This window comes from Drepanopeziza brunnea (genome assembly GCF_022702325.1).
Source record: "Drepanopeziza brunnea f. sp. 'multigermtubi' strain 214-2 chromosome Unknown ctg5, whole genome shotgun sequence".
Taxonomy (NCBI): Eukaryota; Fungi; Ascomycota; class Leotiomycetes; order Helotiales; family Drepanopezizaceae; genus Drepanopeziza; species Drepanopeziza brunnea.
The window spans coordinates 1,758,975-1,778,686 of record NW_027094068.1 but is presented as its reverse complement, the minus strand read 5'-3'; the positions used below and the strand labels follow the sequence as shown (position 1 = coordinate 1,778,686).

Below are 19,712 nucleotides of genomic sequence, written 5' to 3'. Positions count from 1 at the left end.
TGGTCACGTTGGTGGAGATTCGTTTCTTGTTGTTTTCTTTGTTGATGGACCTTCGCTTCGTCGCCTGATTGGACGGTGCTGCTGAACAGATGCCGCTTACTAATCGGACACCTTTTCACTCCCCTTGAAGCCGTCCCACAATTCACAAGCGAGCAATGCAATGCAATGCTTTCCTATGGTGATAATAGCAGTGATCACGATAATGATAACGATAATCATAATCATCATGCTTATGGGGACTTCTCTGTCGTATCTTTTGGATCCTATCCGTCCATCATCATTATTGTCGGTATCACGGATCTTGCTTTCCCGTTCGCACTATCGGTTCCACCAAACGCGATGTCCTGTTCATCGGTCTTCGCTTGTTGTTTACTCCGCGACGTCGTAGCGTTGACCAGCCTAGTGGATTTCCGGCCCACCGATCTCTGAACCTGCCTCTTGAGAGTAAGCTTATGTATATGGTGCTCGAGCAATAAATATGAAATGCGCTCAGGAATTTTTCGATTTCAATTTGCACATTTTCTAATACACTCTTCCTGTATATAGTCGATTTCAATCCACCGCCCGCCTATGCCGGCCTGGTCATCTTTTATCTACTTTCACCATGCGCACTGATGCTGCTGCGGGAATTCAGGAAGTGTCAGCGACGAATGCCGTTGTTGGTATGGATTATGGCGAAATTGCAAAGGTAGAATTGCCAAGTTCTTCCTCCACGGACGACGACGACAGCAAACCCAACAGCGCCAGAACGCAGGAAGATATCATAGAGACATCTCCGAGTGTCACCGAAGGCCCGCCCAGCGAAGCAGAGAGCGCCCTCTCGAAACTCCAATCATTCCTCGACAGGGAGAAGATTAGTGCAGGTGGCACATCCCAGGAGCTGGGCATCACATGGACCGATCTCACTGTCAAAGGTATTAGCACTGATGCTGCTGTTCATGAGAATTTCGTCTCGCAGTTCGACATTCCCCGAAAGTTGAGGAGCTTGCGCCGCCATCCCGCGACTAGGACTATTCTGGACAGCTCGCATGGCTGCGTCAAGCCCGGGGAGATGCTGTTGGTGCTGGGAAAGCCTGGGTCGGTAAGTTGTAGTGGCACGGCATCCCACATGTCTAGTTCCGGCCTATGCGGGAGCACCTCCAGCAGACATTGCCCTGCATAGGCTGCAAACTTTTGAGAGATTGCTAATCTTTGAACGGAGTAGGGATGTACCACATTATTGAGCGTACTGGCAAACCGAAGGCGAGGATACGAGTCCGTCAGCGGCGATGTCTTCTACGGCTCGATGGATCACAAAGCCGCTGAGCAGTATGCCGGGCAGATTGTCATGAATACGGAGCACGAATTGTTCTTCCCATCTTTGACCGTGGGCCAGACGATGGACTTTGCGACCCGGCTCAAGGTCCCGTTCAACAAGCCCCAAGCCGAGAAGGAGAATTACCGGAAGGGGTATCGAGATATTCTGCTGCAAGCTTTAGGGATTGAGCACACGCAGAATACTAAGATTGGGAATGAGTTTGTCAGGGGCGTCTCGGGTGGGGAGCGCAAGCGGGTATCCATTGCGGAGTGTTTGGCAACAAGAGGGTCGGTTTACTGCTGGGACCAGCCAACCAGAGGCCTGGATGCAAGCACGTAAGTCTTTTCACGACACACCATCTTTCTGAGTTCCAAATTACTCACTGGGATATGCAGAGCATTGCAGTACATCAAAACTCTGCGGGCACTGACAAATAGCCGAGGACTGTCAACAATCGTGACCCTATACCAACCCGGCAACGGGATCTACGACCTCTTCGACAAAGTCCTTCTTCTCGACCAAGGGCAACAGATCTACTTCGGGCCCATGGAGGCCACGCGACCCTACATGGAAAGCCTAGGCTTCGACTGTCTGCACGGCGCCAACACAGCCGACTTCCTAACCGGTGTGACGGTACCAAGCGAGCGCGAGATCCGCCCAGAATGCTTGGGCATCGTCCCGCGCAACACCGCAGCGTTCCGCGCCGTGTACGAGAAATCGCAGATCTATCTCGAAATGTCATCAGAGTACAACTACCCATCCAGCGCACTAGCAGAGCAACGGACGCTGGGCTTCCAAAAGTCCGTCGCCGATGAGAGTTGCAGCGACCTGTTCACCGTCAGCTTCAGCGCCCAGGTTCAAGCGTGCCTCGTTCGCCAGTACCAGATCCTGTGGGGCGACAAGAAGACGTTCCTGATGAAGCAGATATCCAGCACCGCGCTGGCGCTCATCCTCGGATCACTCTTCTACGATGCGCCTCCCAATTCAGTTGGGCTGTTCATCAAATCAGGAGCTTTGTTCTTTGCGCTGCTGTATAATACGTTGATCGCCATGTCTGAAGTTGCGGATTCGTTCAATGGGAGGCCGGTCTTGCTGAAGCACAAGTATTTTGCCTTTAATAATTTGGCGGCCTATCACATCGCCCAGATCGTAGCGGATATTCCTGTTATTGCATTCCGGATTACGATGTTCTCTGTGGTGCTGTACTTTATGGTTGGGCTGGCACAGAGTGCTGATGCTTTCTTTACGTACTGGGTACTGCTCTTCGTTACGGCATTAGTGAGCTTCCATCAATCAACTATTATAGCTGGTGGACATACTGATACTCTCTCCAGACCATGACAGCCCTCTTCCGTGCAATCGGCGCAATGTCTTCAACATTTGACAAAGCTTCCAAGTGGGCCGGAATCGTGATCGGTTTCGTCAACCTGTACACGGGATACATGTTTAACTATCACCTGATGCACCCGTGGTTCGTGGTAAGTTTGGATCCTTCACTTTCCCAACTAACGTGTGGAAGTGCCAGCAAAGGTTGCTGACTATGAACCAGTGGATCTTCTGGGTCGACCCCCTGGCCTACGCCTTCGACGCTCTGCTATCCAACGAGCTCCATGACACAATCATCAAATGCATCGGGCCCAACATCGTTCCCGTCGGCCCCGGCTACCCTGACCCGGAATCCCGCTCTTGCGCCGGCGTAGGTGCGGCAGCACTCCACAATACCACCTTCGTCCGAGGAGACGACTATCTGGAATCCTTAGCGTAAGTAGCTAACCGGTCTGCTCCGGTCAACCAAACTAGAGCTTGCTGACGCCGGGGCAATGTAGATACGGCCACGGACACGTCTGGCGTAACTTCGCCATACTGTGGCCAATGTGGGTTTTCTTCGCCGGGGTCACAATCTTCTACAGCACCAAGTGGCATTTCGCGTCCGAGGGACAGACAACACTTCTCATTCCGCGAGAGAAAGCTGCTGGTGTCTTGCGCGCTATTGTAAAAGACGAAGAGATGTCGAGCCCGGGCTTGGAGAAGCCGGAGCAAAGCGATGTCGACAATAAGAAAACACTTGTGGGTCCTGAGACTTTTGGCGCAGCCGGAAACAAAGTGATGGAAGTTGATGAAGTCCGCTCCTCTAGTAGCGTCGGTAAGGAGACGAGGGTTGCTGGGGACTTGGCGCGGAATACATCAGTGCTGACGTGGAGGAACTTGTCGTACACGGTGAAGACTAAGGCTGGAGAGAGAGTCCTGCTGGATAATGTGCATGGGTGGGTCAAGCCTGGCATGCTAGGGGCTCTGATGGGTATGTGATCTTCAGCACTGTATGTCATGTCTACTGACCATGAATAGGTGCCTCTGGAGCAGGCAAGACGACACTTTTGGATACCTTGGCTCAAGTAAGTATTGAGTGAGCTTGCAGCGGAGACTTCTATCTTCGATCATGCATGTACTGACTTTCCCGGCAGCGCAAGACCGAGGGCGTGATCAGCGGCTCGGTCCTAGTCGACGGTCGACCGCTTCCAGTGTCTTTCCAACGCTGCATCGGATTCTGCGAGCAAGTCGACGTCCACGAGCCATTCGTCACCGTCCGGGAAGCCTTGGAGTTCTCGTCCCTCTTACGGCAAGACCGGAAAGTTTCTTACGAGGAGAAGATCGCTTACGTCCAGACAATCATCGATTTACTAGAACTGAACGACCTTGCCGACACCTTGATTGGCTGCGTCGACGCCGGCCTAACGTTGGAGCAGCGGAAACGAGTCACGATCGGTGTCGAGTTGGTGTCGAAACCGAAAGTCCTGATCTTCCTCGACGAGCCGACATCCGGGGCGGATAGTCAATCTGCGTTCAACACGATCCGATTTTTGCGAAAACTGGCAGATGTCGGACAAGCTGTGCTCGTGACAATTCACCAACCGTCCGCACAGGTATTCTCCCAGTTCGACACTCTACTCCTCCTCGCTCCTGGCGGAAAGGTCGCCTACTTTGGCGACACAGGCGGCAAGAACTCTCAAACGGTAAAGAGCTACTTCGCCAGGAACGGTGCTCCGGAATGCCTTCTCGATACCAACCCGGCCGAGTATATAATCGACGTGGTTTCCAGCTCGTGGGGCCGTGAAAAGGATTGGAATACAGTTTGGCTCGAATCCCCAGAATACGTCGCCGTCGCCGCCGAGCTCGAACGGATCGAGCGCGAATCGGCCTCAACATCCTCCCTCTCTGCCATGTCCGACCAGTACAACGACGAGTTCGCTACGCCGATATGGCAACAGATCAGAATGGTGACTTCGCGGACCAGTCTCTCCCTGTACCGCAACACCGACTACATTAACAACAAGCGTGAGTGCATCATCTTCTGAGCGTGTTTCTTCCCCTTCAAGCTTTTAGCGGGATCTTTCCAGCATTTCGTGAGTCCTGAGATCATGTGCCTCTATCCTTCGAAACGAATCTTAAAGAAATTGCCGTCCTCATCTTCCCCATCAACAATTCCTTCCATTTCAGGTAACAGGCACAGGCTGACAAGCGAGCCCACCCACCACAGTTATCCTGCATATCTCATCTGCCCTCTTCAACGGCTTCACATTCTACCAAGTCAGCCACTCCGTCACCTCCTTACACTCCCGCCTTTTCACGATCTTCAACTTCATCTTCGTCGCCCCAGGTGCCCTTAACCAGCTGCAACCTCTCTTCATCTCCCGACGCGACATCTTCGAAACCCGCGAGGCCAAATCCAAAATCTACTCCTGGCTCGCCTTCGCCACGGCGGTCGTAGTAGCAGAGCTCCCCTACCTGGTCGCAAGCGCCGCCCTCTATTTCGTAGCCTGGTACTGGACGGTTGGCTTCCCATCGCACGGGGCGGGCCCCACGCTGCTGGTCATGATCATGTACGAGTTCGTGTTCACGGGCATCGGCGAGCTGGTCGCGACGTGCGCGCCCAACGCCGCATTCGCCGCGTTCGCCAGCCCCGTGCTGATCGGCGTCCTGGCCCCTTTCTGCGGCATCCTGGTCCCATACGACCAGATCGTCGGCTTCTGGCGCTACTGGCTGTACTACCTGAACCCCTTCACCTACTTCATGGGCGCCATGCTCGTCTTTGACATCTGGGATACCGAGGTCACGTGTAACGAGAGCGAGTTTGCCATCTTTGACCCGCCCAGGGGCCAGACGTGTGGGCAGTATCTCGAGAGATACCTGAGAGAGGCTGGATCCGGTAGCAATCTGATTAATCCGCTTGCGACTGAGGAGTGCCGGGTCTGCCAGTTTCGGGAGGGCGGCGATTATCTGAAGACGCTGAATCTTTCAAAGAGCCATGGCTGGCGGGATGTGGGCATCGTAGTGGTTTTCGCCCTGGCGTCGTATGCGATGGTGTTCCTGTGCCTCAAGCTGAGAAATGGAAGGTCGAAGAGTGTGAAGTGGCAGAAATGAGAGGCGGCCGGAACTGACTTAGAGAAGTCCAAGCACTTGGGATCGGATCTTGGGAGCGATGATAGAGACGTCATCTTTCGTACGTACGCGATAACCAAAAGACTATCTTTAATCCTGCAAAGAATTAACAATCACTTGAAAAGTGATGGCAAAGCGTATGGTCTTTTATAAAGGCTCGTCAACTGGAGTAGTTGGCAACTCCGGCTCCCATGTTCCACGCACGTGATCCATATATCCGTACCATGTACTTCTACTTAGCTAAAACCTTCTTCTCCTCCTCTCCTCTCACGAGAGCAATCAATTTTCTGACACCCGTCACCCAACTCTACCTCTCTCTAAGTACAAACACATCACGGGTAAATTCCAGCAAGAAAAAAAAATATTCCGGCGCGACCGAAACCAAACGGTGGGGCCAATCAAGGCACTAGAGAATAATGCCGAGGGCCAGTAAAATGCTTGCTATAAATAGGCGAGATTGATGGTCGTGGGAAAAAAAGGGGGGGCTTGTCAACAAACCCTTTATTGTGACTTGTTCTGGAAATTTTAATGAAAAGATTCTAGGTGAGGTAAACTACTATATAGAAATATACGGAATTCTCAAGGACAGCATAAGTCCGCTTTCACAATGCTGATATACTAAGCCGTGTAAAGTGAACAAAGCTAGACAGAGAATAATAGTAGTTTAAATCAACTCGCAAGTTGTTTAATCACCTTCCAGGGCTTACTGAAGATGACTATGTGTTCTAGATAGCAAGCAGCCTTACGGCTATGATGGACTCCCATAAGTAGCCGAGCAGCCTCGTCACGCTTCGGCACGCCCCTAAAGTTAAGATATTTAGGCATCTGCGGTGATGGAAACTTGGAAACGAAAGACTTGAACGCAATTGTACATACCTAACGCCCAGACGGTATCGAATTATCTGTGGGTGGTCATTCGTTTGTCGTGTCTTCTTCGACATTCGCGTATTCCCAAAGGACGATACCTCGCTCTTTCCCTCCTAACAACTGCCAAGTGGTACGTACTTGAGACTTTTCTTTATGGCTTGATCTTTCAAAGCAGTCATCTGTCATCATCATCATCAATTATCACCAACATCAACAACAACAATCGCACTTTTGGACGGTAGCATCGCTATCGTACGCGGTATCGATTACTATTCACACGCTGCACCCTCTATATCCCGGTTTCGATACACGATGAGACGCAAGACCACCCCTATCAATTTCAAAGTTCCAGTAACGCAGGCCTCCACACTTTACAGGTATTCCATTAGTTCCGGCTCTCGGGTTATTCCGACATATCTGGGAAGATGTGTTGTCCTCCCTCCAAAACCATTTGCTGACTTCCGTGTTCTACCAGCCCAGCCACGGACATCTTAGATATTCCCACCAATCATGGCACATCAGACTCCCATACGAAACAGGTCGAGAAGGAAAAAGATAAACGGACGGATTCACTGGCGCAAGAACACCACATTGCTCAAAACTGCCTTGAGATATTCAAACGGTGGCAACGGGAGTATAGGAGGCAGTTCAATCGCTCTACGAGCACAGATGCCTCAACTCACCAACGGATATCTTCTGTTGAGGACGGGAGCAACAAGTGAGTGGAAAGGAAGCTCTTTTGAAGGTACCCAACTGATGGTGGTGACTTAAGGCTTCTAAGTGAGAGTAATCGACAGTCACTCTCAAGCACGCAGACCGATATTGTCTCGTCCACCCGGCTCTTCTCTATCAAGAAGGCCCAGGATACAGAGTGGATGATGGAGACCAACTTTGAGGAGTTAAAAAATCTTCCAGAGCCTAAGAGACTGAGACGGGACTCGAGCGAGGATATTCTGACGAGCGAGGATACTCTGAAGAACGAGGATACTCTGATGAGCGAATGCTCTGTTGATAAACAGCCGGAACCCGCGTTCTCAGGGCTCGTAGAATTAACACTCGCCGCGGGTTACTTACCAGACATCGACAAAAAAAGGAAGAGGGGTGTGGTTACCAAAGTCAACGGAGCTTCGAAAAAGAAGCGGAAGTATTATCTTAGTCAAGAAGAAGCGGACAAATCTCGTGAAGATTTGAGGAATACCCGGGAAGATGTGGGTTCCCAACTGGACTTATCAATGATGGGTTTGGTGCTAAGCGGATACGATTCAGGCTCACGAGCTCGAGATGGAAGGTATCCCGTTGGATACGCCATTTCGCTACACTAGAAGCCAGCAAAGAGAGCTGGTCAGTGAGGTTTCAGCTCAGATGGGCACGTTACTGATTGATCCTCAGAATTCCATATTGCCCAGATCCGGCTTGAAGATACCCCCATCTAGCGACGGCAGCGTAAGTAAAGTACTCTCTTCCCACGATTTCTTCAACTGACAATAATATAAAAGCCCGTGCAGGAATCGAAAAAGGCCAGACCTCGTAGTGAGTTCGAATTTCATGAGACAGGCGCATACGCCAAAACACGCGTCGAAAAGCCCCATCTGGAGCGTGAAAAACTTGATCAAGTCCCAAAAAGGATGAACAGGGGTATGGTTTCAAGCCAAAGTTCAACACAGCTCTTACTGACTTGATTTTACCCTAGCGAGATCGTTACGCGCATCGAGAACCGAGATCTGATTAGGGAGAACTTCTCACCTGGAACACTCGAGGGGGATATCATGCTCCAGAGTATCATGATGCATCATTTTCTGGGGTACTTTGGTTAAGGGGTTCAGGGTAATATTCTATAGCCGGGTCTCGACTGACGCTTTCGTTGTCACTGATATGAGCTCGGGTGGAACTGGAATAGAAGTAGAATTGCGTTCTAGCTGCGAAGAACGCTGTGTACATCATTAGAAGTGGGGGTAATTAGTTGAGAGTGAAAAATAGAATATATCGTGTGGTTACAAATAAGCGGCTCAGCGGCCTGGTCGCTGAGAACAAGTTACCAGTCTACTGTCAGTTGAGATCAGACACTACAAGCTGGCGACAAAACCGATTCAATAAGGTTTGTAAAGTGTAATCATTTCGTGAGTAGCTAGTTGATTTATGCAATTTTTATTTTTGATTCAAACTCATAGAACTTTACAAGTCCAGAATGTTATTGTTATTTTTTTTGCCAAGTGGAATGATACACTCTGGCGCACCAGGAGAAAGGCTAGAGGAGACATGCCGAAGGGACCAGATGGGAACACCTCGAACTCAGCTGGTAGTCAAGTCAAGTCAAGTCAAGTCAAGTCGCAAGCGACCAAACAAACGAGGAGAACCAATGACGAGCCGAAGGAAATTGGATAGAAGCGGTTTCGAGTCCGGCCCTCTCCTCCCCATCGATATAACGGCGCGAGATGCGCCGGCCTACAACATGAGAAGAAGCGACAGTTGACCGGGATCGAGAGAGAGATCGGCGCAGAGGAATGAAGGGGGCAGCGATGAGATGCAAGTACCGTAGCCCGTCCCTATAATCCATCGTCACTTGGCCGAAGAGATGCACGCACCTCATCGCTCTGGGCGGGGATGGGCGAACGAGGTAAATGGGGTGGGGAGCTGGAATAGATGGTATTGCTGGTACTTACCTCGTGATAATACTAGGTCGCAGGAGGAAGCTTCTGATGAAGTTGTGTGGTTGTGGTTGACTTGACTTGTATTATCTAGGACTGGGAATTGGGATGAGGTTGTAGGTAGGTACCTACCTAGGTACCTAAGGTACCGGTAGGTACGGTAGTAGGAACTAGCGCCAAGGCCTGAGGTCCGTGCACTGACTTGGTGGCACGTGCACCCTGCTCTTCTTCCACTTTACCTAGCAACAGATAGCTAATGGGATATTCGTGGGCTAGGGTTAGAGAGACGGCAAGTATCGGGGAGGGTGTCTCATTGCGAGAATCTGAGACTTTGGCTGGGTGGGGAATTGAGGGGGGAGACGCTTGCTACCGGCGGTGGATATTTCGAGGAAAGGGAACGCGTGGGGATTCGGGTGCGGTGCTGTGTGATTCGAGAGATAGAGGGTGTGGATGTGCGAGCGAGGCTTGAGATTTTCGGGGCTATGTAGAGTACAGCTAGCTCATCGTGAAGGCTCAAAGGGCCTGTCTGGCTGCTTCTCTCCAGGTTCGGAATATGGCAATGTGAGCCAACCCAACTCTCTGCCATTGTCTAGAGCTCGGAGAACCCTAGCTGATAGAGCCTAGATGGGTCCGTATTCAAGAACGGACTGAGCTTTTAAGTTAGCTGGATAATTAACTACATGTATGGTCGGGGCCGTACTGACCACGAAGAGACTCGGGACGAAAGATTGGGCCGATCTACGCCTCGAGGCGAGATGACTGCGGCTGATGAGGAGCGTCGTCCACTGGCTCGTAAGCGTCCTCTGAATCCAGCGCATCCTCATCATCCGAGTCCGGAGCCTCTAGATCGACGTCTTCCCGGTCATCGTCATCGCCGTTATCCTCCTGCTCGATCTTCCTCAGCTCGGCATCCATCGCTTCTCTGACTCTCGGCCATCGATACACCTGGGACCGCACAGCCGTCGCCTTGCGGGCCGGGAGCGTGTGCGCCAGCTTCAACTTCCCACCCGCCGACAAGCCCTTGCCGTTGAAGGCTGGTGGGCATCTCCACCCGGCCTGCGCCTCGGTCCCCTCAAAGCGAGCGTTGTAGATGCCGGCGATCTCCTCCCAGTGCCGCATGCTGATGGAGCACTCGTTCTTCTTGATCCACTCCTTGATGACGTGCAGCAGGTACTCCTGCTCGGGCTCGGTCCAGTGCGGGCGGAAGTCGTTGGCCTGGCTCTCGCCGTCGTTGTTCTTGTTGAGACGGCGGTTGATGAACTGGCGACGCCACTTGTCGAGCGCGCTGACCCACTGCCGGGAGGAGAAGTCCATCTTGCCGCGGCCGGGGTAGACGATCCTGTAGGTGTTGCCTTTGGTGTCGGTGAGGTTCATGTGCATGAGCTCGGGGCTCTCGACACCGACTTGTGGGCGGGGGGTATTGGCCAGGGAAAGGTGCATGTTGGCCGACCAGCTGAACTTGGTGCCTCTGGGGCAGCAGGGGGCATGTTTGATGGAGCTCTGTGAAGTGTTGGTCTTGGATGATTAGGGGGGGGAAGGGTGAGTGCTTACATTAGATATTCGATTAGCGGTGCTCCCTTTGCTGAAGGGAATCTTCTTCTTCTCGGGGAGGGCTTCTTTTGCGGTCGAAGAGGAGTCCTTGGTTGGGGGAGCCATGATGTCTTGATCAATGGTGGTCGAAGATAAGAAACTTCGTGGTCTGCTCGGCGTAGGCTAGTTGTCGTCGCTGTCGGTGGATCTTGATGTTTTGGGGGACGGTCGAATGTGTTGCAGTCGACGATGATGGTTCCAGACTTCGAGTTCTACTGTCGAAGAGACATCTTAAATGCTGTTCTGCGCTACAATGGGAGTAAGCGAAGGCTTCTCATTCTCGGGCGAACGTTCTCGTTCCAAGTCCCGTGATGAAAGAGAGAAAATAAAATAGTTCCGAGCTTTGAGAGGGGTCGATGAAAATAAATGCGCCGAAAAAGGAAGGATCTCTTACTGTTAAAAAATCTAGATGATGGAAGCAAAGGGGGGGATCTTGAGGCCTTTAATCGGGGAAGAAGAAGTTTCCGGCTCAAGCACAATACAGGTGAGCGGCCAGAAATGAGGGCACCATCAAGTCAAAAGGAAGTCTAATTCCTGAAGGATTTTACTAGTCCTTGACATCTTGGAGTGTCTTTGCCGTGACAACTGATGCTCCTTTGATGCTGGGCTGATTATTTCGAACCAAGTTCCTAAAGCTTTTTAAAAGATGAACTGGAAGTAATATGATCGAGATGCTTCCTAGATATCGCCGAGATCATTTACTTGTATCTTCCGAAGGGCTTTCTACTAGTAGCAACACTATAGACTTAAGGAATATCTAAAGATAGTTTACAAGCTCTTGCGAGACGTTTCCTAAATTCTTCACAGCCATTTTGCCAAGACTACAGTTGCAAGTAAAAGGGGCTCGCTCAGGTGCGGGGGTAATGTGTTGATATACCAGATGAACGATATGGACTTATGGAGAATTCGATTTGTCAAAGCGAGCAAGCGATCTTTGTATTTCGATAGATCTAGAGATTGGTACCTTAATAAAATCGACCATTTCGCTTTTTCTCCAGCGCAGCGCTCTCCTAAGTCGGATGAAAAACTTCGACGATGATAGATAGGGAAACGTGATCTGTGACGGCGATCAACCTCGCGTCTTCCTAGCCTCTCTATCCGGGTCCTTTTGCTACTAAGTCAGCAAAACTAGGAGTTACTTTGGTAGATACTACTAGGCGCATAACTCTGAACAAATTTTATGATGCACTTCCACACCCTGGAACCTGAAGGTCGCAAAAGGCAAATGTCCGCGGATACAGTAGCGTGGGTAACGGAAATCTCGCCTACATCATAGATATAAGGACACAGGTCACCATATACAAATGGAAGGCATAATGGTTGTTGATAAGTTATCCGTTACAATTAGCATTGATGTCTATACCCGCTCGATTCATCGAGAATGATCTTCTATGCTATGCCAGACTTCCATCCATAAACTATTCAACCCCCCCCCCCCCCCCCCCCCCCCCCCCCCCCCCACAAAGAAGAATAATCCAGAGAAACCAAATGTCCGAATATACAAGAAAAAAAAAACCCAAATCTACACGTAGCTCCTCTTATCCTTCACAGATGGTACAGAACGTCCGCAACCAAGGAGCAGAGCAGAATACAAGATTGCCAGGCAGTCAATCCCATAAGCCGCGAGACTGAACTGTTAATAGCCGTGGCAAACACAGTGCCAGGTATGTTTGAACTTGCGATGCTGACCTTGATTAGCGCAGAGTTCAAAAACTCGTCAATTTTCTACGAGGCTGACGGCCCAACAGCTGGACGCAAGACATTAATAAGAGAGGGTGATAGTCTTCTAGCGAAACTTTTGGCTGGAGTCCGAAATACAGGAAGACCACCCTTTGAAGTATCTTACCACGTAGAAGCAACAGGAACTCCAACAGTTGACTGAGCAGCAGGTCGCTGATCGTCCATCTCATTGTTCGAGCCACGTTCCAAGTTGGCGTCCTGCACCGGCTCATCAGATCCAGAATCAGAGTCTTTATCCGTGGTATGGCCCTCATAGTGGTCTAGGTCATACTTCTTGATGAGTTGCAATTGAAGCTCCTTCAACCCCTCGTCCTTGCTGAAATGGGACCTTAGCGACGCGACACTTCTCTCTCCAATAATCTCGCTCTTGGTAGCAGCCTTCCCGTTGAAGAGCCTCTCCGCAACTGTTATTTTCGTCCTCTTGAACATCTTATTGTGCTTTTTAGCCAGCTTTTGCCAATCCTTGCCACTCAAAGCGGTGTCAGTATTCTTGATCATCTTCTCGAGCATTATCTCGATGAATTCCTTCTCCACGTGGTACCACCTGGCTTGGGGGTTACCCTGCGGTCGGGGGGCAGTGCCGGCGTTGTCATATTCGAAGTAGTTGTTGAAGTTCTTCGTTCTCCACGCGTTCCACTTGGAAATCGAGGTTTTCTTGCCCTAGTCGAAGTTGGCGCGGCCAGGATACTTGAACGCGTGCCACTTTCCACTGTTCAGCTTGATGCGAACCGCAGCTTGTCTGGCTCGGGCTTGCGAACCTCGGCCTTCCTCTCGTCGAGTGTTTTCTGGTCCGAACACAAGGCGGGCACTCTTCGGGTCTTTCCAGTGGTTTTGTGCTGGGGGTTTGGTTTACCCGTTGCAGCTGAAGTCTTTCTAGTACCAGGAGGAGCGGCTTGTTGACAAGAGGCATCGACCATGATGGTTAAGCTATCATCGGACCCAGTAGCTTGAGCTAGACATATGTTGGCAATAATCACCATTGGAAAGAGCGGGGTCGAACTTACAAGCCTGGATAGTAGGGATGGTTGATACCGAGCTTGGGGTAGCAGAAGCTTTGATTCCAGAGGTGCTAGATAGTGAAGTACAACCCTTGACAGACTCAGAAGAGAAGAGTCCCGGATCGATGCTTGAATAATCAAGATCTTGTCGACGCCGCTATCATTATCCATATTTCTCTTCTCATTCTCTCGCCTCTTGCCCATGAAACTCTTACCAAGTCTTCCACCTGAAATATTCATTAATATTCGCTTTGCTTGCTAACAGAGTCCCTTCGTGAAGTCGGCGCGGCGCGTCGAAGAAAGCGGGAGGAAACTTTTGTTGGCCGTAAATTCCTAGAAACTGTTGTATCACGAGCTTCTGAGTCGTGGGCAAAATCGATGCGGTGCAGAATTTTCGGACGTTGCGTTGCAAGATCGAGTCGTTATTTTGAGAAGGACACGGAGAAAGGAATAGCCAAGTCGGAAGGTGGAGCATCGGTGAATAGCCGAAAACGATTAGCGCTAAAAAGGCTGCAACAAATGAGGCTGGTAAGAGAATTCATGTGGAATTCCAGCCGCTAAAAACGCTTGCGATACAGGTGTTGGTGAATCAGAGGGTAGGAAGTGAAGAGCAGGAAAGCTTTGAAGGGTAGCACCTTGGAGAAGTTTCTAGTGGCGAGGCAGGCGAAGGAGTTTGTATTTACGTTGTCGACGTATTTTAAAAGTCTTGACATCAGAAGCAAAATAAACACCTTTGCACTAGCATTATCAGGGTTTTGTTCAATATATATGGCCTATAGAGCACATCTTCGTCTTCATATTCTCAAACTCAAGCAATAGAGGCCCGCTCCTAAACCTTCAAAATATCACATGAAACTGTAATTCTTGAAAAGAATATTGCACTTCTCGCTATCTACATGAGCATCCATCGGGGGGCTACGATTCTTTATCTGTACGAGGTGCCCCTTACGAACCTTCAGCTCTTTTTCTTTCTTTCTCCTGCGGTAGAAAGAGAGATAAAGAGTCTGGAGAGCCGAAATTGAATCATCGACATGCGACGTCTCCTCGAAGAGATTTTCCTTTACCGGCGATTCCGAACCTCCCTCCTCCTTCTTCTCGAATACCACGCCGACTACGATCTATACCTGACGGGCATACCGACTGAAAAGACCAGGAGGATTTGCGATAGAGGGGGAACGTGTATAAGAGATGGGATGGGAAGGGCTTAGTTCGATTGATCGAAAACACGGTACTGCGCCTTCGAAAGAGCGTTCTACAAACACACCGGCTCTATTTAAGGGCTACGAACGCGAGCCTTCTTAGCTCTACGACGAAAGAGAACGATGTTTGTACTATACGGATCGAGGCCGCCCGTAGGGCCACACGTATTCGACAGTTGTCGAGAGAAAACTCGACGCACATCACTATGAATTGCTTTTAGGGGGTTTACAGGTGTCCAGCTATTTGACGAGAGGTTTTCCCCAACGTGGTTTTTACTCTCGATTAGATAGTACTTTGTATATAATTCCTCTACTTAGCACGTCGCCGTACCCCATGGGAGGTCCCCAGGGTCCAAGCATTGCGTTTTGGATACCCGCCCGACGTTAATAAATACAACAACAACAACAACAACATGAGCATCCATCCATTGCAGCATCTCTCCATTGCAGCATCTCTCGATCAAGACCCAAGATGTCAGCGTCGTGGCCTGTCCATAGCGGGACTTTGTATCGCTAGTAGTTATCTAGTGATAATACTAGGTCATAGGAGGAAGCTTCTGATGATGTTGGTTGTGGTTGATTTGACTTGTATTATCTAGGACTAGGAATTGGGGTGAGGTTGTACCGGTAGTAGGAACCAGCGCCAAGGCCTGAGGTCTGTGCACCGACTTGGTGGCACGTGCACCCTGCTCTCCTTCCACTTTACCTAGCAACACTTTGTCATCGATACTGTCGTATACTGCATAAATATCCCAAAGCGAAATGTAGGGAGACAAGAAACCAGCCTCGAATTACGCAGGAGACCAATATCAATCTGCAGCCGACGTCCCAGAAATTGTGCTAATTTTAAAGAGAGGAATCCCAAATGCGCCATCGTTTGCCCAGAAACCTCTAGACTTGATCCCCCGCCGATAAATACCCCCAAGATCTTGCATTTCAGTGACGTTCAGTTCGAATCAGCTTGGAGTATCGAGGAGTCCCAGACACATCAGGATCACTAGCGCCACCGCCAGGAGATCGGTCTCTCTTATTCAGTCCGCGAAGACGGGGCGAAGGCGCATCGATCTTCCCAATGTCTGAATCAGGCTCATGGGCCTCCATCTTGACAACCGTCTTCTTTTTGACCTGCTTGGTAACCTTCGTAATCGCTGTGGCTGACTTCGCAGTATTCTTCTTCGCCCTGTTGATCTTGCTGCTGGTAGCTCCATTAGGCTGCTCATCATCTGAGTCGTCCAAGTCGTCCGAATCTGAATCCGAAGCTTGCTGCTGGTTCTTAGGCGCCGCCATTCTCAGCATCAGCGCAATGTCACCATACTTATGTGCCTGTGTCTTGACAGTCTGTCCTTTTCTGTTCGGACAGCCCTCTCGGTCCTGCCTGAGCTTTTTGGCGAACTTGAGGCGGGGTGGTTCGATGCTGCCATCCTTGTTGAGGTGTTGATTTTGGGCGAATGGTGAGCCTTTAGGTTGGATCTTGCCCTCGAAGTGCTTGAACAGGCCCTCTGCAATCGGATCCCACTTGATATCTTTAGGAGCGACACCGCTGTCGAGAACGACCTTGATAAGACCCTTGAGGACGTCTTTCTCTGCTTGGGTCCAGATAAGAGCCTTAGGATAAGTACCACCTGTGGTTCGATGAAGGATCTGGCGGCGGGCCTTGTTCATTAACTCCACGAGATCTGGGTCATTCCTGGAAAGATAATTAGTAACATCTTCATGAAGCGTTCTTATCGCAAGTTGTCTTCACGGGCTGGGTCAAAATTTACCAGTCGAAGGTCTCCCAGCCAGGGTATTGACGGCAGTCCTTGATATTTGGGTTGTTCTTCTTCTGACGGATGAGGAAGAATTTCTGAGGCTCAGGCTTGCCGACGATAATTAAACTGGTATCCGAACCAGGACAGAACTCCTATGATCAGGTCAGTACATCGAATTCACAGAGGCGAATGCTATTAAGCGGCCGTCTAGGTTCAAGCTGCGTGGACAAAAAAGCTCAGCTCACCCATTTCGAATCATCATCTGTCTTTGGAGGAGCCTTCCACATTCCCTTGCTATTTTTCGACTTCGGAATCTTCCTCTCTTCATAGATAAGTGGAGCGGCAATCTCCTCGGCGGAAAGCCCGTAATGGAGAACAGGAGCGACGGAAAGCATGTGATTATAGATTCTGTTACCAAGGGTCTCCCAAGTGAGGTGGGGATCTCTCAGGGTTTCCTCGACAATCATATGGGCTTCAATAAGCTCGTGCTCGGGACCGGTAACTCGGAGAAGTGATCGGTGGAGATCTGCAATGTTCTGGCCAGCATAGACCGACTCAGGGAAGCGGCGCATGAGCTTGGGAAGGCCATCGACCTTGCTGTAGAGACGACCGCGAACATCCATCGAAGCTACGATCGACAAAACAGCGACAGCTTCCTCATCGGCCAGAAGAACGTGATCCACAAGAGTACCTGGTGGACCATGAAGAAGGGCGAGGTTATCTTCGGTGTGGTAGACCGGAAGCTCTGCTCCCCATGGCATACCGATTCCGCGGCACTCCTCGCAGAAGGTGCCTAGCTCATGTGCCTCCTTATTAGGACAGCCATGACTGAAGTGAGGGAAGATACGATCATTACCTGGAGCCTCCCATGTTGAAATCGCTATATCTGGACCGTCGACCTCTGGCGGGGATGAGACGTTGCTAAATTTTACATCGAAATCCACGTTAACGATAGTGTTGACCGAATTAGTTCTGCTATAGCGCAGAGGGCCGTGATCGGTGAGTTCAGTGGATGAAGTGCGGGAAGCTTTGATATTGGTAGCGACATTATCAGGAAGAGGAATTGGTGTGGAAGCATTTGATTCAGAAGTTTTATCGTACGGGCTCTTAAAAGGAAAGCCAGGGAGAGAAGTAGAGGAGTTTGAGGCCATAGTTCCGGGGTGATTGGTGAATCCAGTCGCGCTCGACATGTGAAGTCCTGTATAGGATATATCAGCCTAGAGCTCAGTGGTCTATGTTCTTCGTGTCAAATTATAAGGGCAAATAACATATGAATAGAGGCAGAGACAAGGATAGCGTATGCTAGAGCACCGCAGGATCTGTGTCAGATCCATAACGAGCAGGTGCCCCTTTGCTGACGAGTGGAACTTGAGTAATGGAAGAGTCGCTTCGAGCAAAAGAAAAGACATTTTACACAAGAGCTTTTCCTAGAGGATCTTGACTTACAATTTCGGCTGTACAATATTTCGATGTGAAGTCGGGTCGTAATATCAGTCGCGTCTTGGTGTGAGAAAGGCAAGCTCCAGTTGCAAGTTTCAACTTGATACAAATCGAGGCTGAGATCGAGGTTTGCGTACAGCAAAGAAGCAATTGTAATTTGCAAGCGTAATGCTGTAAGTAAAGAAGTGGTTGAGGTTCACGATATTAAAGGAGCATTTGTTGTGAGATAAGATTTCTTGTTGTGATGTTGCTGTTGTGATGTTGCGTGAGAAAGGAAGGGGATGTTGGAGATCGAAGGGGGGTCAATTATTGCGACTCGATAGTAATAGCGTGACTTCAACTAGCGCCGTGATTGGAAGGAATCAATAAATGGGATTCATCAGGCGTAGTCAAAGCAAGAAATCCCGTTAATATGCCGGCGCGACGTGCACACATGATTGGCTAGTTAAGCGAACTTGTTTATTAATTGTTTACGATGGAGACCTATACGTATAGACCGACATTCTATCACGAGAATTCATTGGAAATTCCTTAAATAAGTCAGAACATAAATCAAAAAGGTAAATAAGTGTAGTAAACCATGCATGGTAATTACCTTTTAGTTTGGGGTTCACTTTGTTTGGGACGCAGTTAGCCAAGCTATCAAATACAATATTAGCAAAAGCTATCGCAAGCTACCCCCCCCTCCCCCCACCCAAAAAAGAGAATAAAAAAAACCTTACTGTTAATAATATTCACACTATTCCTGGCTATCAGAAGCTTTTTAACGCTTGCATTCATATTGAAAACTTTTGAATTTGCATATATATATTCTTTAGGAGGGATATCAAAAAAAGTAAAATATCCGACCGAAAAGGGTTGAAAAGCTTATTTTTCTAGTCTTAACTGAGCTACCCATCGAGAAACCCATTTTTCTTCCCTTCAATAACTGTTCTAAAATGGCCTGCCTTTAAGATTATATTCTTACCAACCAAGCTTAATCAACACCTGCTTCTTTAGAGGTCCAAGGTAGTTAGGAAGCATACCGTCAAACACTGTCACTATGCTGCTTCACCCGTTCCTTTTCACAAGCATCAAGCATCGAAATACCAAACAAAGATACCCAGATCCACGTCCAAGTCCAAGTTCCTGACCAAGTCCTTCCAAGGTCCAGTTAACACAATACCACAGTTGTTGTGCGGAACAGCCACGCCTCAGCTTCGTTCCACCCAAGCCTCAGCTCATGTGACCTCGCTTATTAGTGCAATGAGATCTCCATCTCTTTGTGTGTCAGTCTCCCAGATAGAATTCTACAAGCTTCATTCAATCATCGGAATCCCCTCCTAGCTTATTAGTGCACTACATGCACCATAAAAACTTATATATTTCTAAACCTTTAAAAAGCCAATGTAAGAAGTAAACAAAGGCGTCGCCCAGTCGATATATGCTGCGATATCTTAGGTTTCGCCCGTCTGCTGTATCGTCTCTTACATCCCCAGCACTGCTCATACGGCTCTTACCAAGCTTATGAGCAAACAAGCCTGGAGCTTGATGTATCCTGAAGAGCTGCAGGACACTGGCACTGATCCAGAGTTTTGTTGTTCTTTTGTGGGGAGGGGGAGGGGCGGGGGCGCTTACTGTCCTCGGGTGTATATATATATTCACAGATTAAAACTATAAATTCCAACAGCTTCTTGATAAACCTTCCCACCTCCAAATAAGAATGTCATATACAGCAGTAGCAGACTTTGAAACAGCGGGGAAGGGGC

General features: G+C 49.5%; 5 protein-coding genes across 5 annotated transcripts; 2 read left to right on the top strand and 3 right to left on the bottom strand.

Annotated features, from left to right (window-relative positions):
- Positions 1–604: 604 nt before the first annotated feature.
- Positions 605–5,716, top strand: L3040_003835 (uncharacterized protein; the record flags this gene model as incomplete). The annotated part of the gene is made up of 9 exons (XM_007294556.1): positions 605–1,081; positions 1,205–1,632; positions 1,693–2,575; positions 2,632–2,775; positions 2,847–3,058; positions 3,124–3,596; positions 3,644–3,690; positions 3,760–4,630; positions 4,833–5,716. The coding sequence occupies 9 exons, from the start codon at positions 605–607 to the stop codon at positions 5,714–5,716; spliced, it is 4,419 nt and encodes a 1,472-aa protein (XP_007294618.1).
- Positions 5,717–6,913: 1,197 nt separating this feature from the next.
- L3040_003834 (uncharacterized protein) lies at positions 6,914–8,326 on the top strand (the record flags this gene model as incomplete). Its single annotated transcript, XM_007294557.1, has 7 exons — positions 6,914–6,978; positions 7,077–7,319; positions 7,374–7,809; positions 7,868–7,942; positions 7,991–8,044; positions 8,098–8,236; positions 8,292–8,326. 7 exons carry the CDS (start codon positions 6,914–6,916, stop codon positions 8,324–8,326), a joined length of 1,047 nt encoding a protein of 348 aa, XP_007294619.1.
- A 1,658-nt stretch (positions 8,327–9,984) lies between these two features.
- L3040_003833 (uncharacterized protein) lies at positions 9,985–10,902 on the bottom strand (the record flags this gene model as incomplete). Its single annotated transcript, XM_007294558.1, has 2 exons — positions 9,985–10,746; positions 10,798–10,902. The coding sequence occupies 2 exons, from the start codon at positions 10,900–10,902 to the stop codon at positions 9,985–9,987; spliced, it is 867 nt and encodes a 288-aa protein (XP_007294620.1).
- Positions 10,903–12,678: 1,776 nt separating this feature from the next.
- L3040_003832 (uncharacterized protein) lies at positions 12,679–13,556 on the bottom strand (the record flags this gene model as incomplete). The annotated part of the gene is made up of 2 exons (XM_007294559.2): positions 12,679–13,236; positions 13,335–13,556. 2 exons carry the CDS (start codon positions 13,554–13,556, stop codon positions 12,679–12,681), a joined length of 780 nt encoding a protein of 259 aa, XP_007294621.2.
- Positions 13,557–15,709: 2,153 nt separating this feature from the next.
- L3040_003831 (uncharacterized protein) lies at positions 15,710–17,675 on the bottom strand (the record flags this gene model as incomplete). The annotated part of the gene is made up of 3 exons (XM_007294560.1): positions 15,710–16,460; positions 16,537–16,676; positions 16,770–17,675. 3 exons carry the CDS (start codon positions 17,673–17,675, stop codon positions 15,710–15,712), a joined length of 1,797 nt encoding a protein of 598 aa, XP_007294622.1.
- Between the last annotated feature and the right edge of the window lie 2,037 nt (positions 17,676–19,712).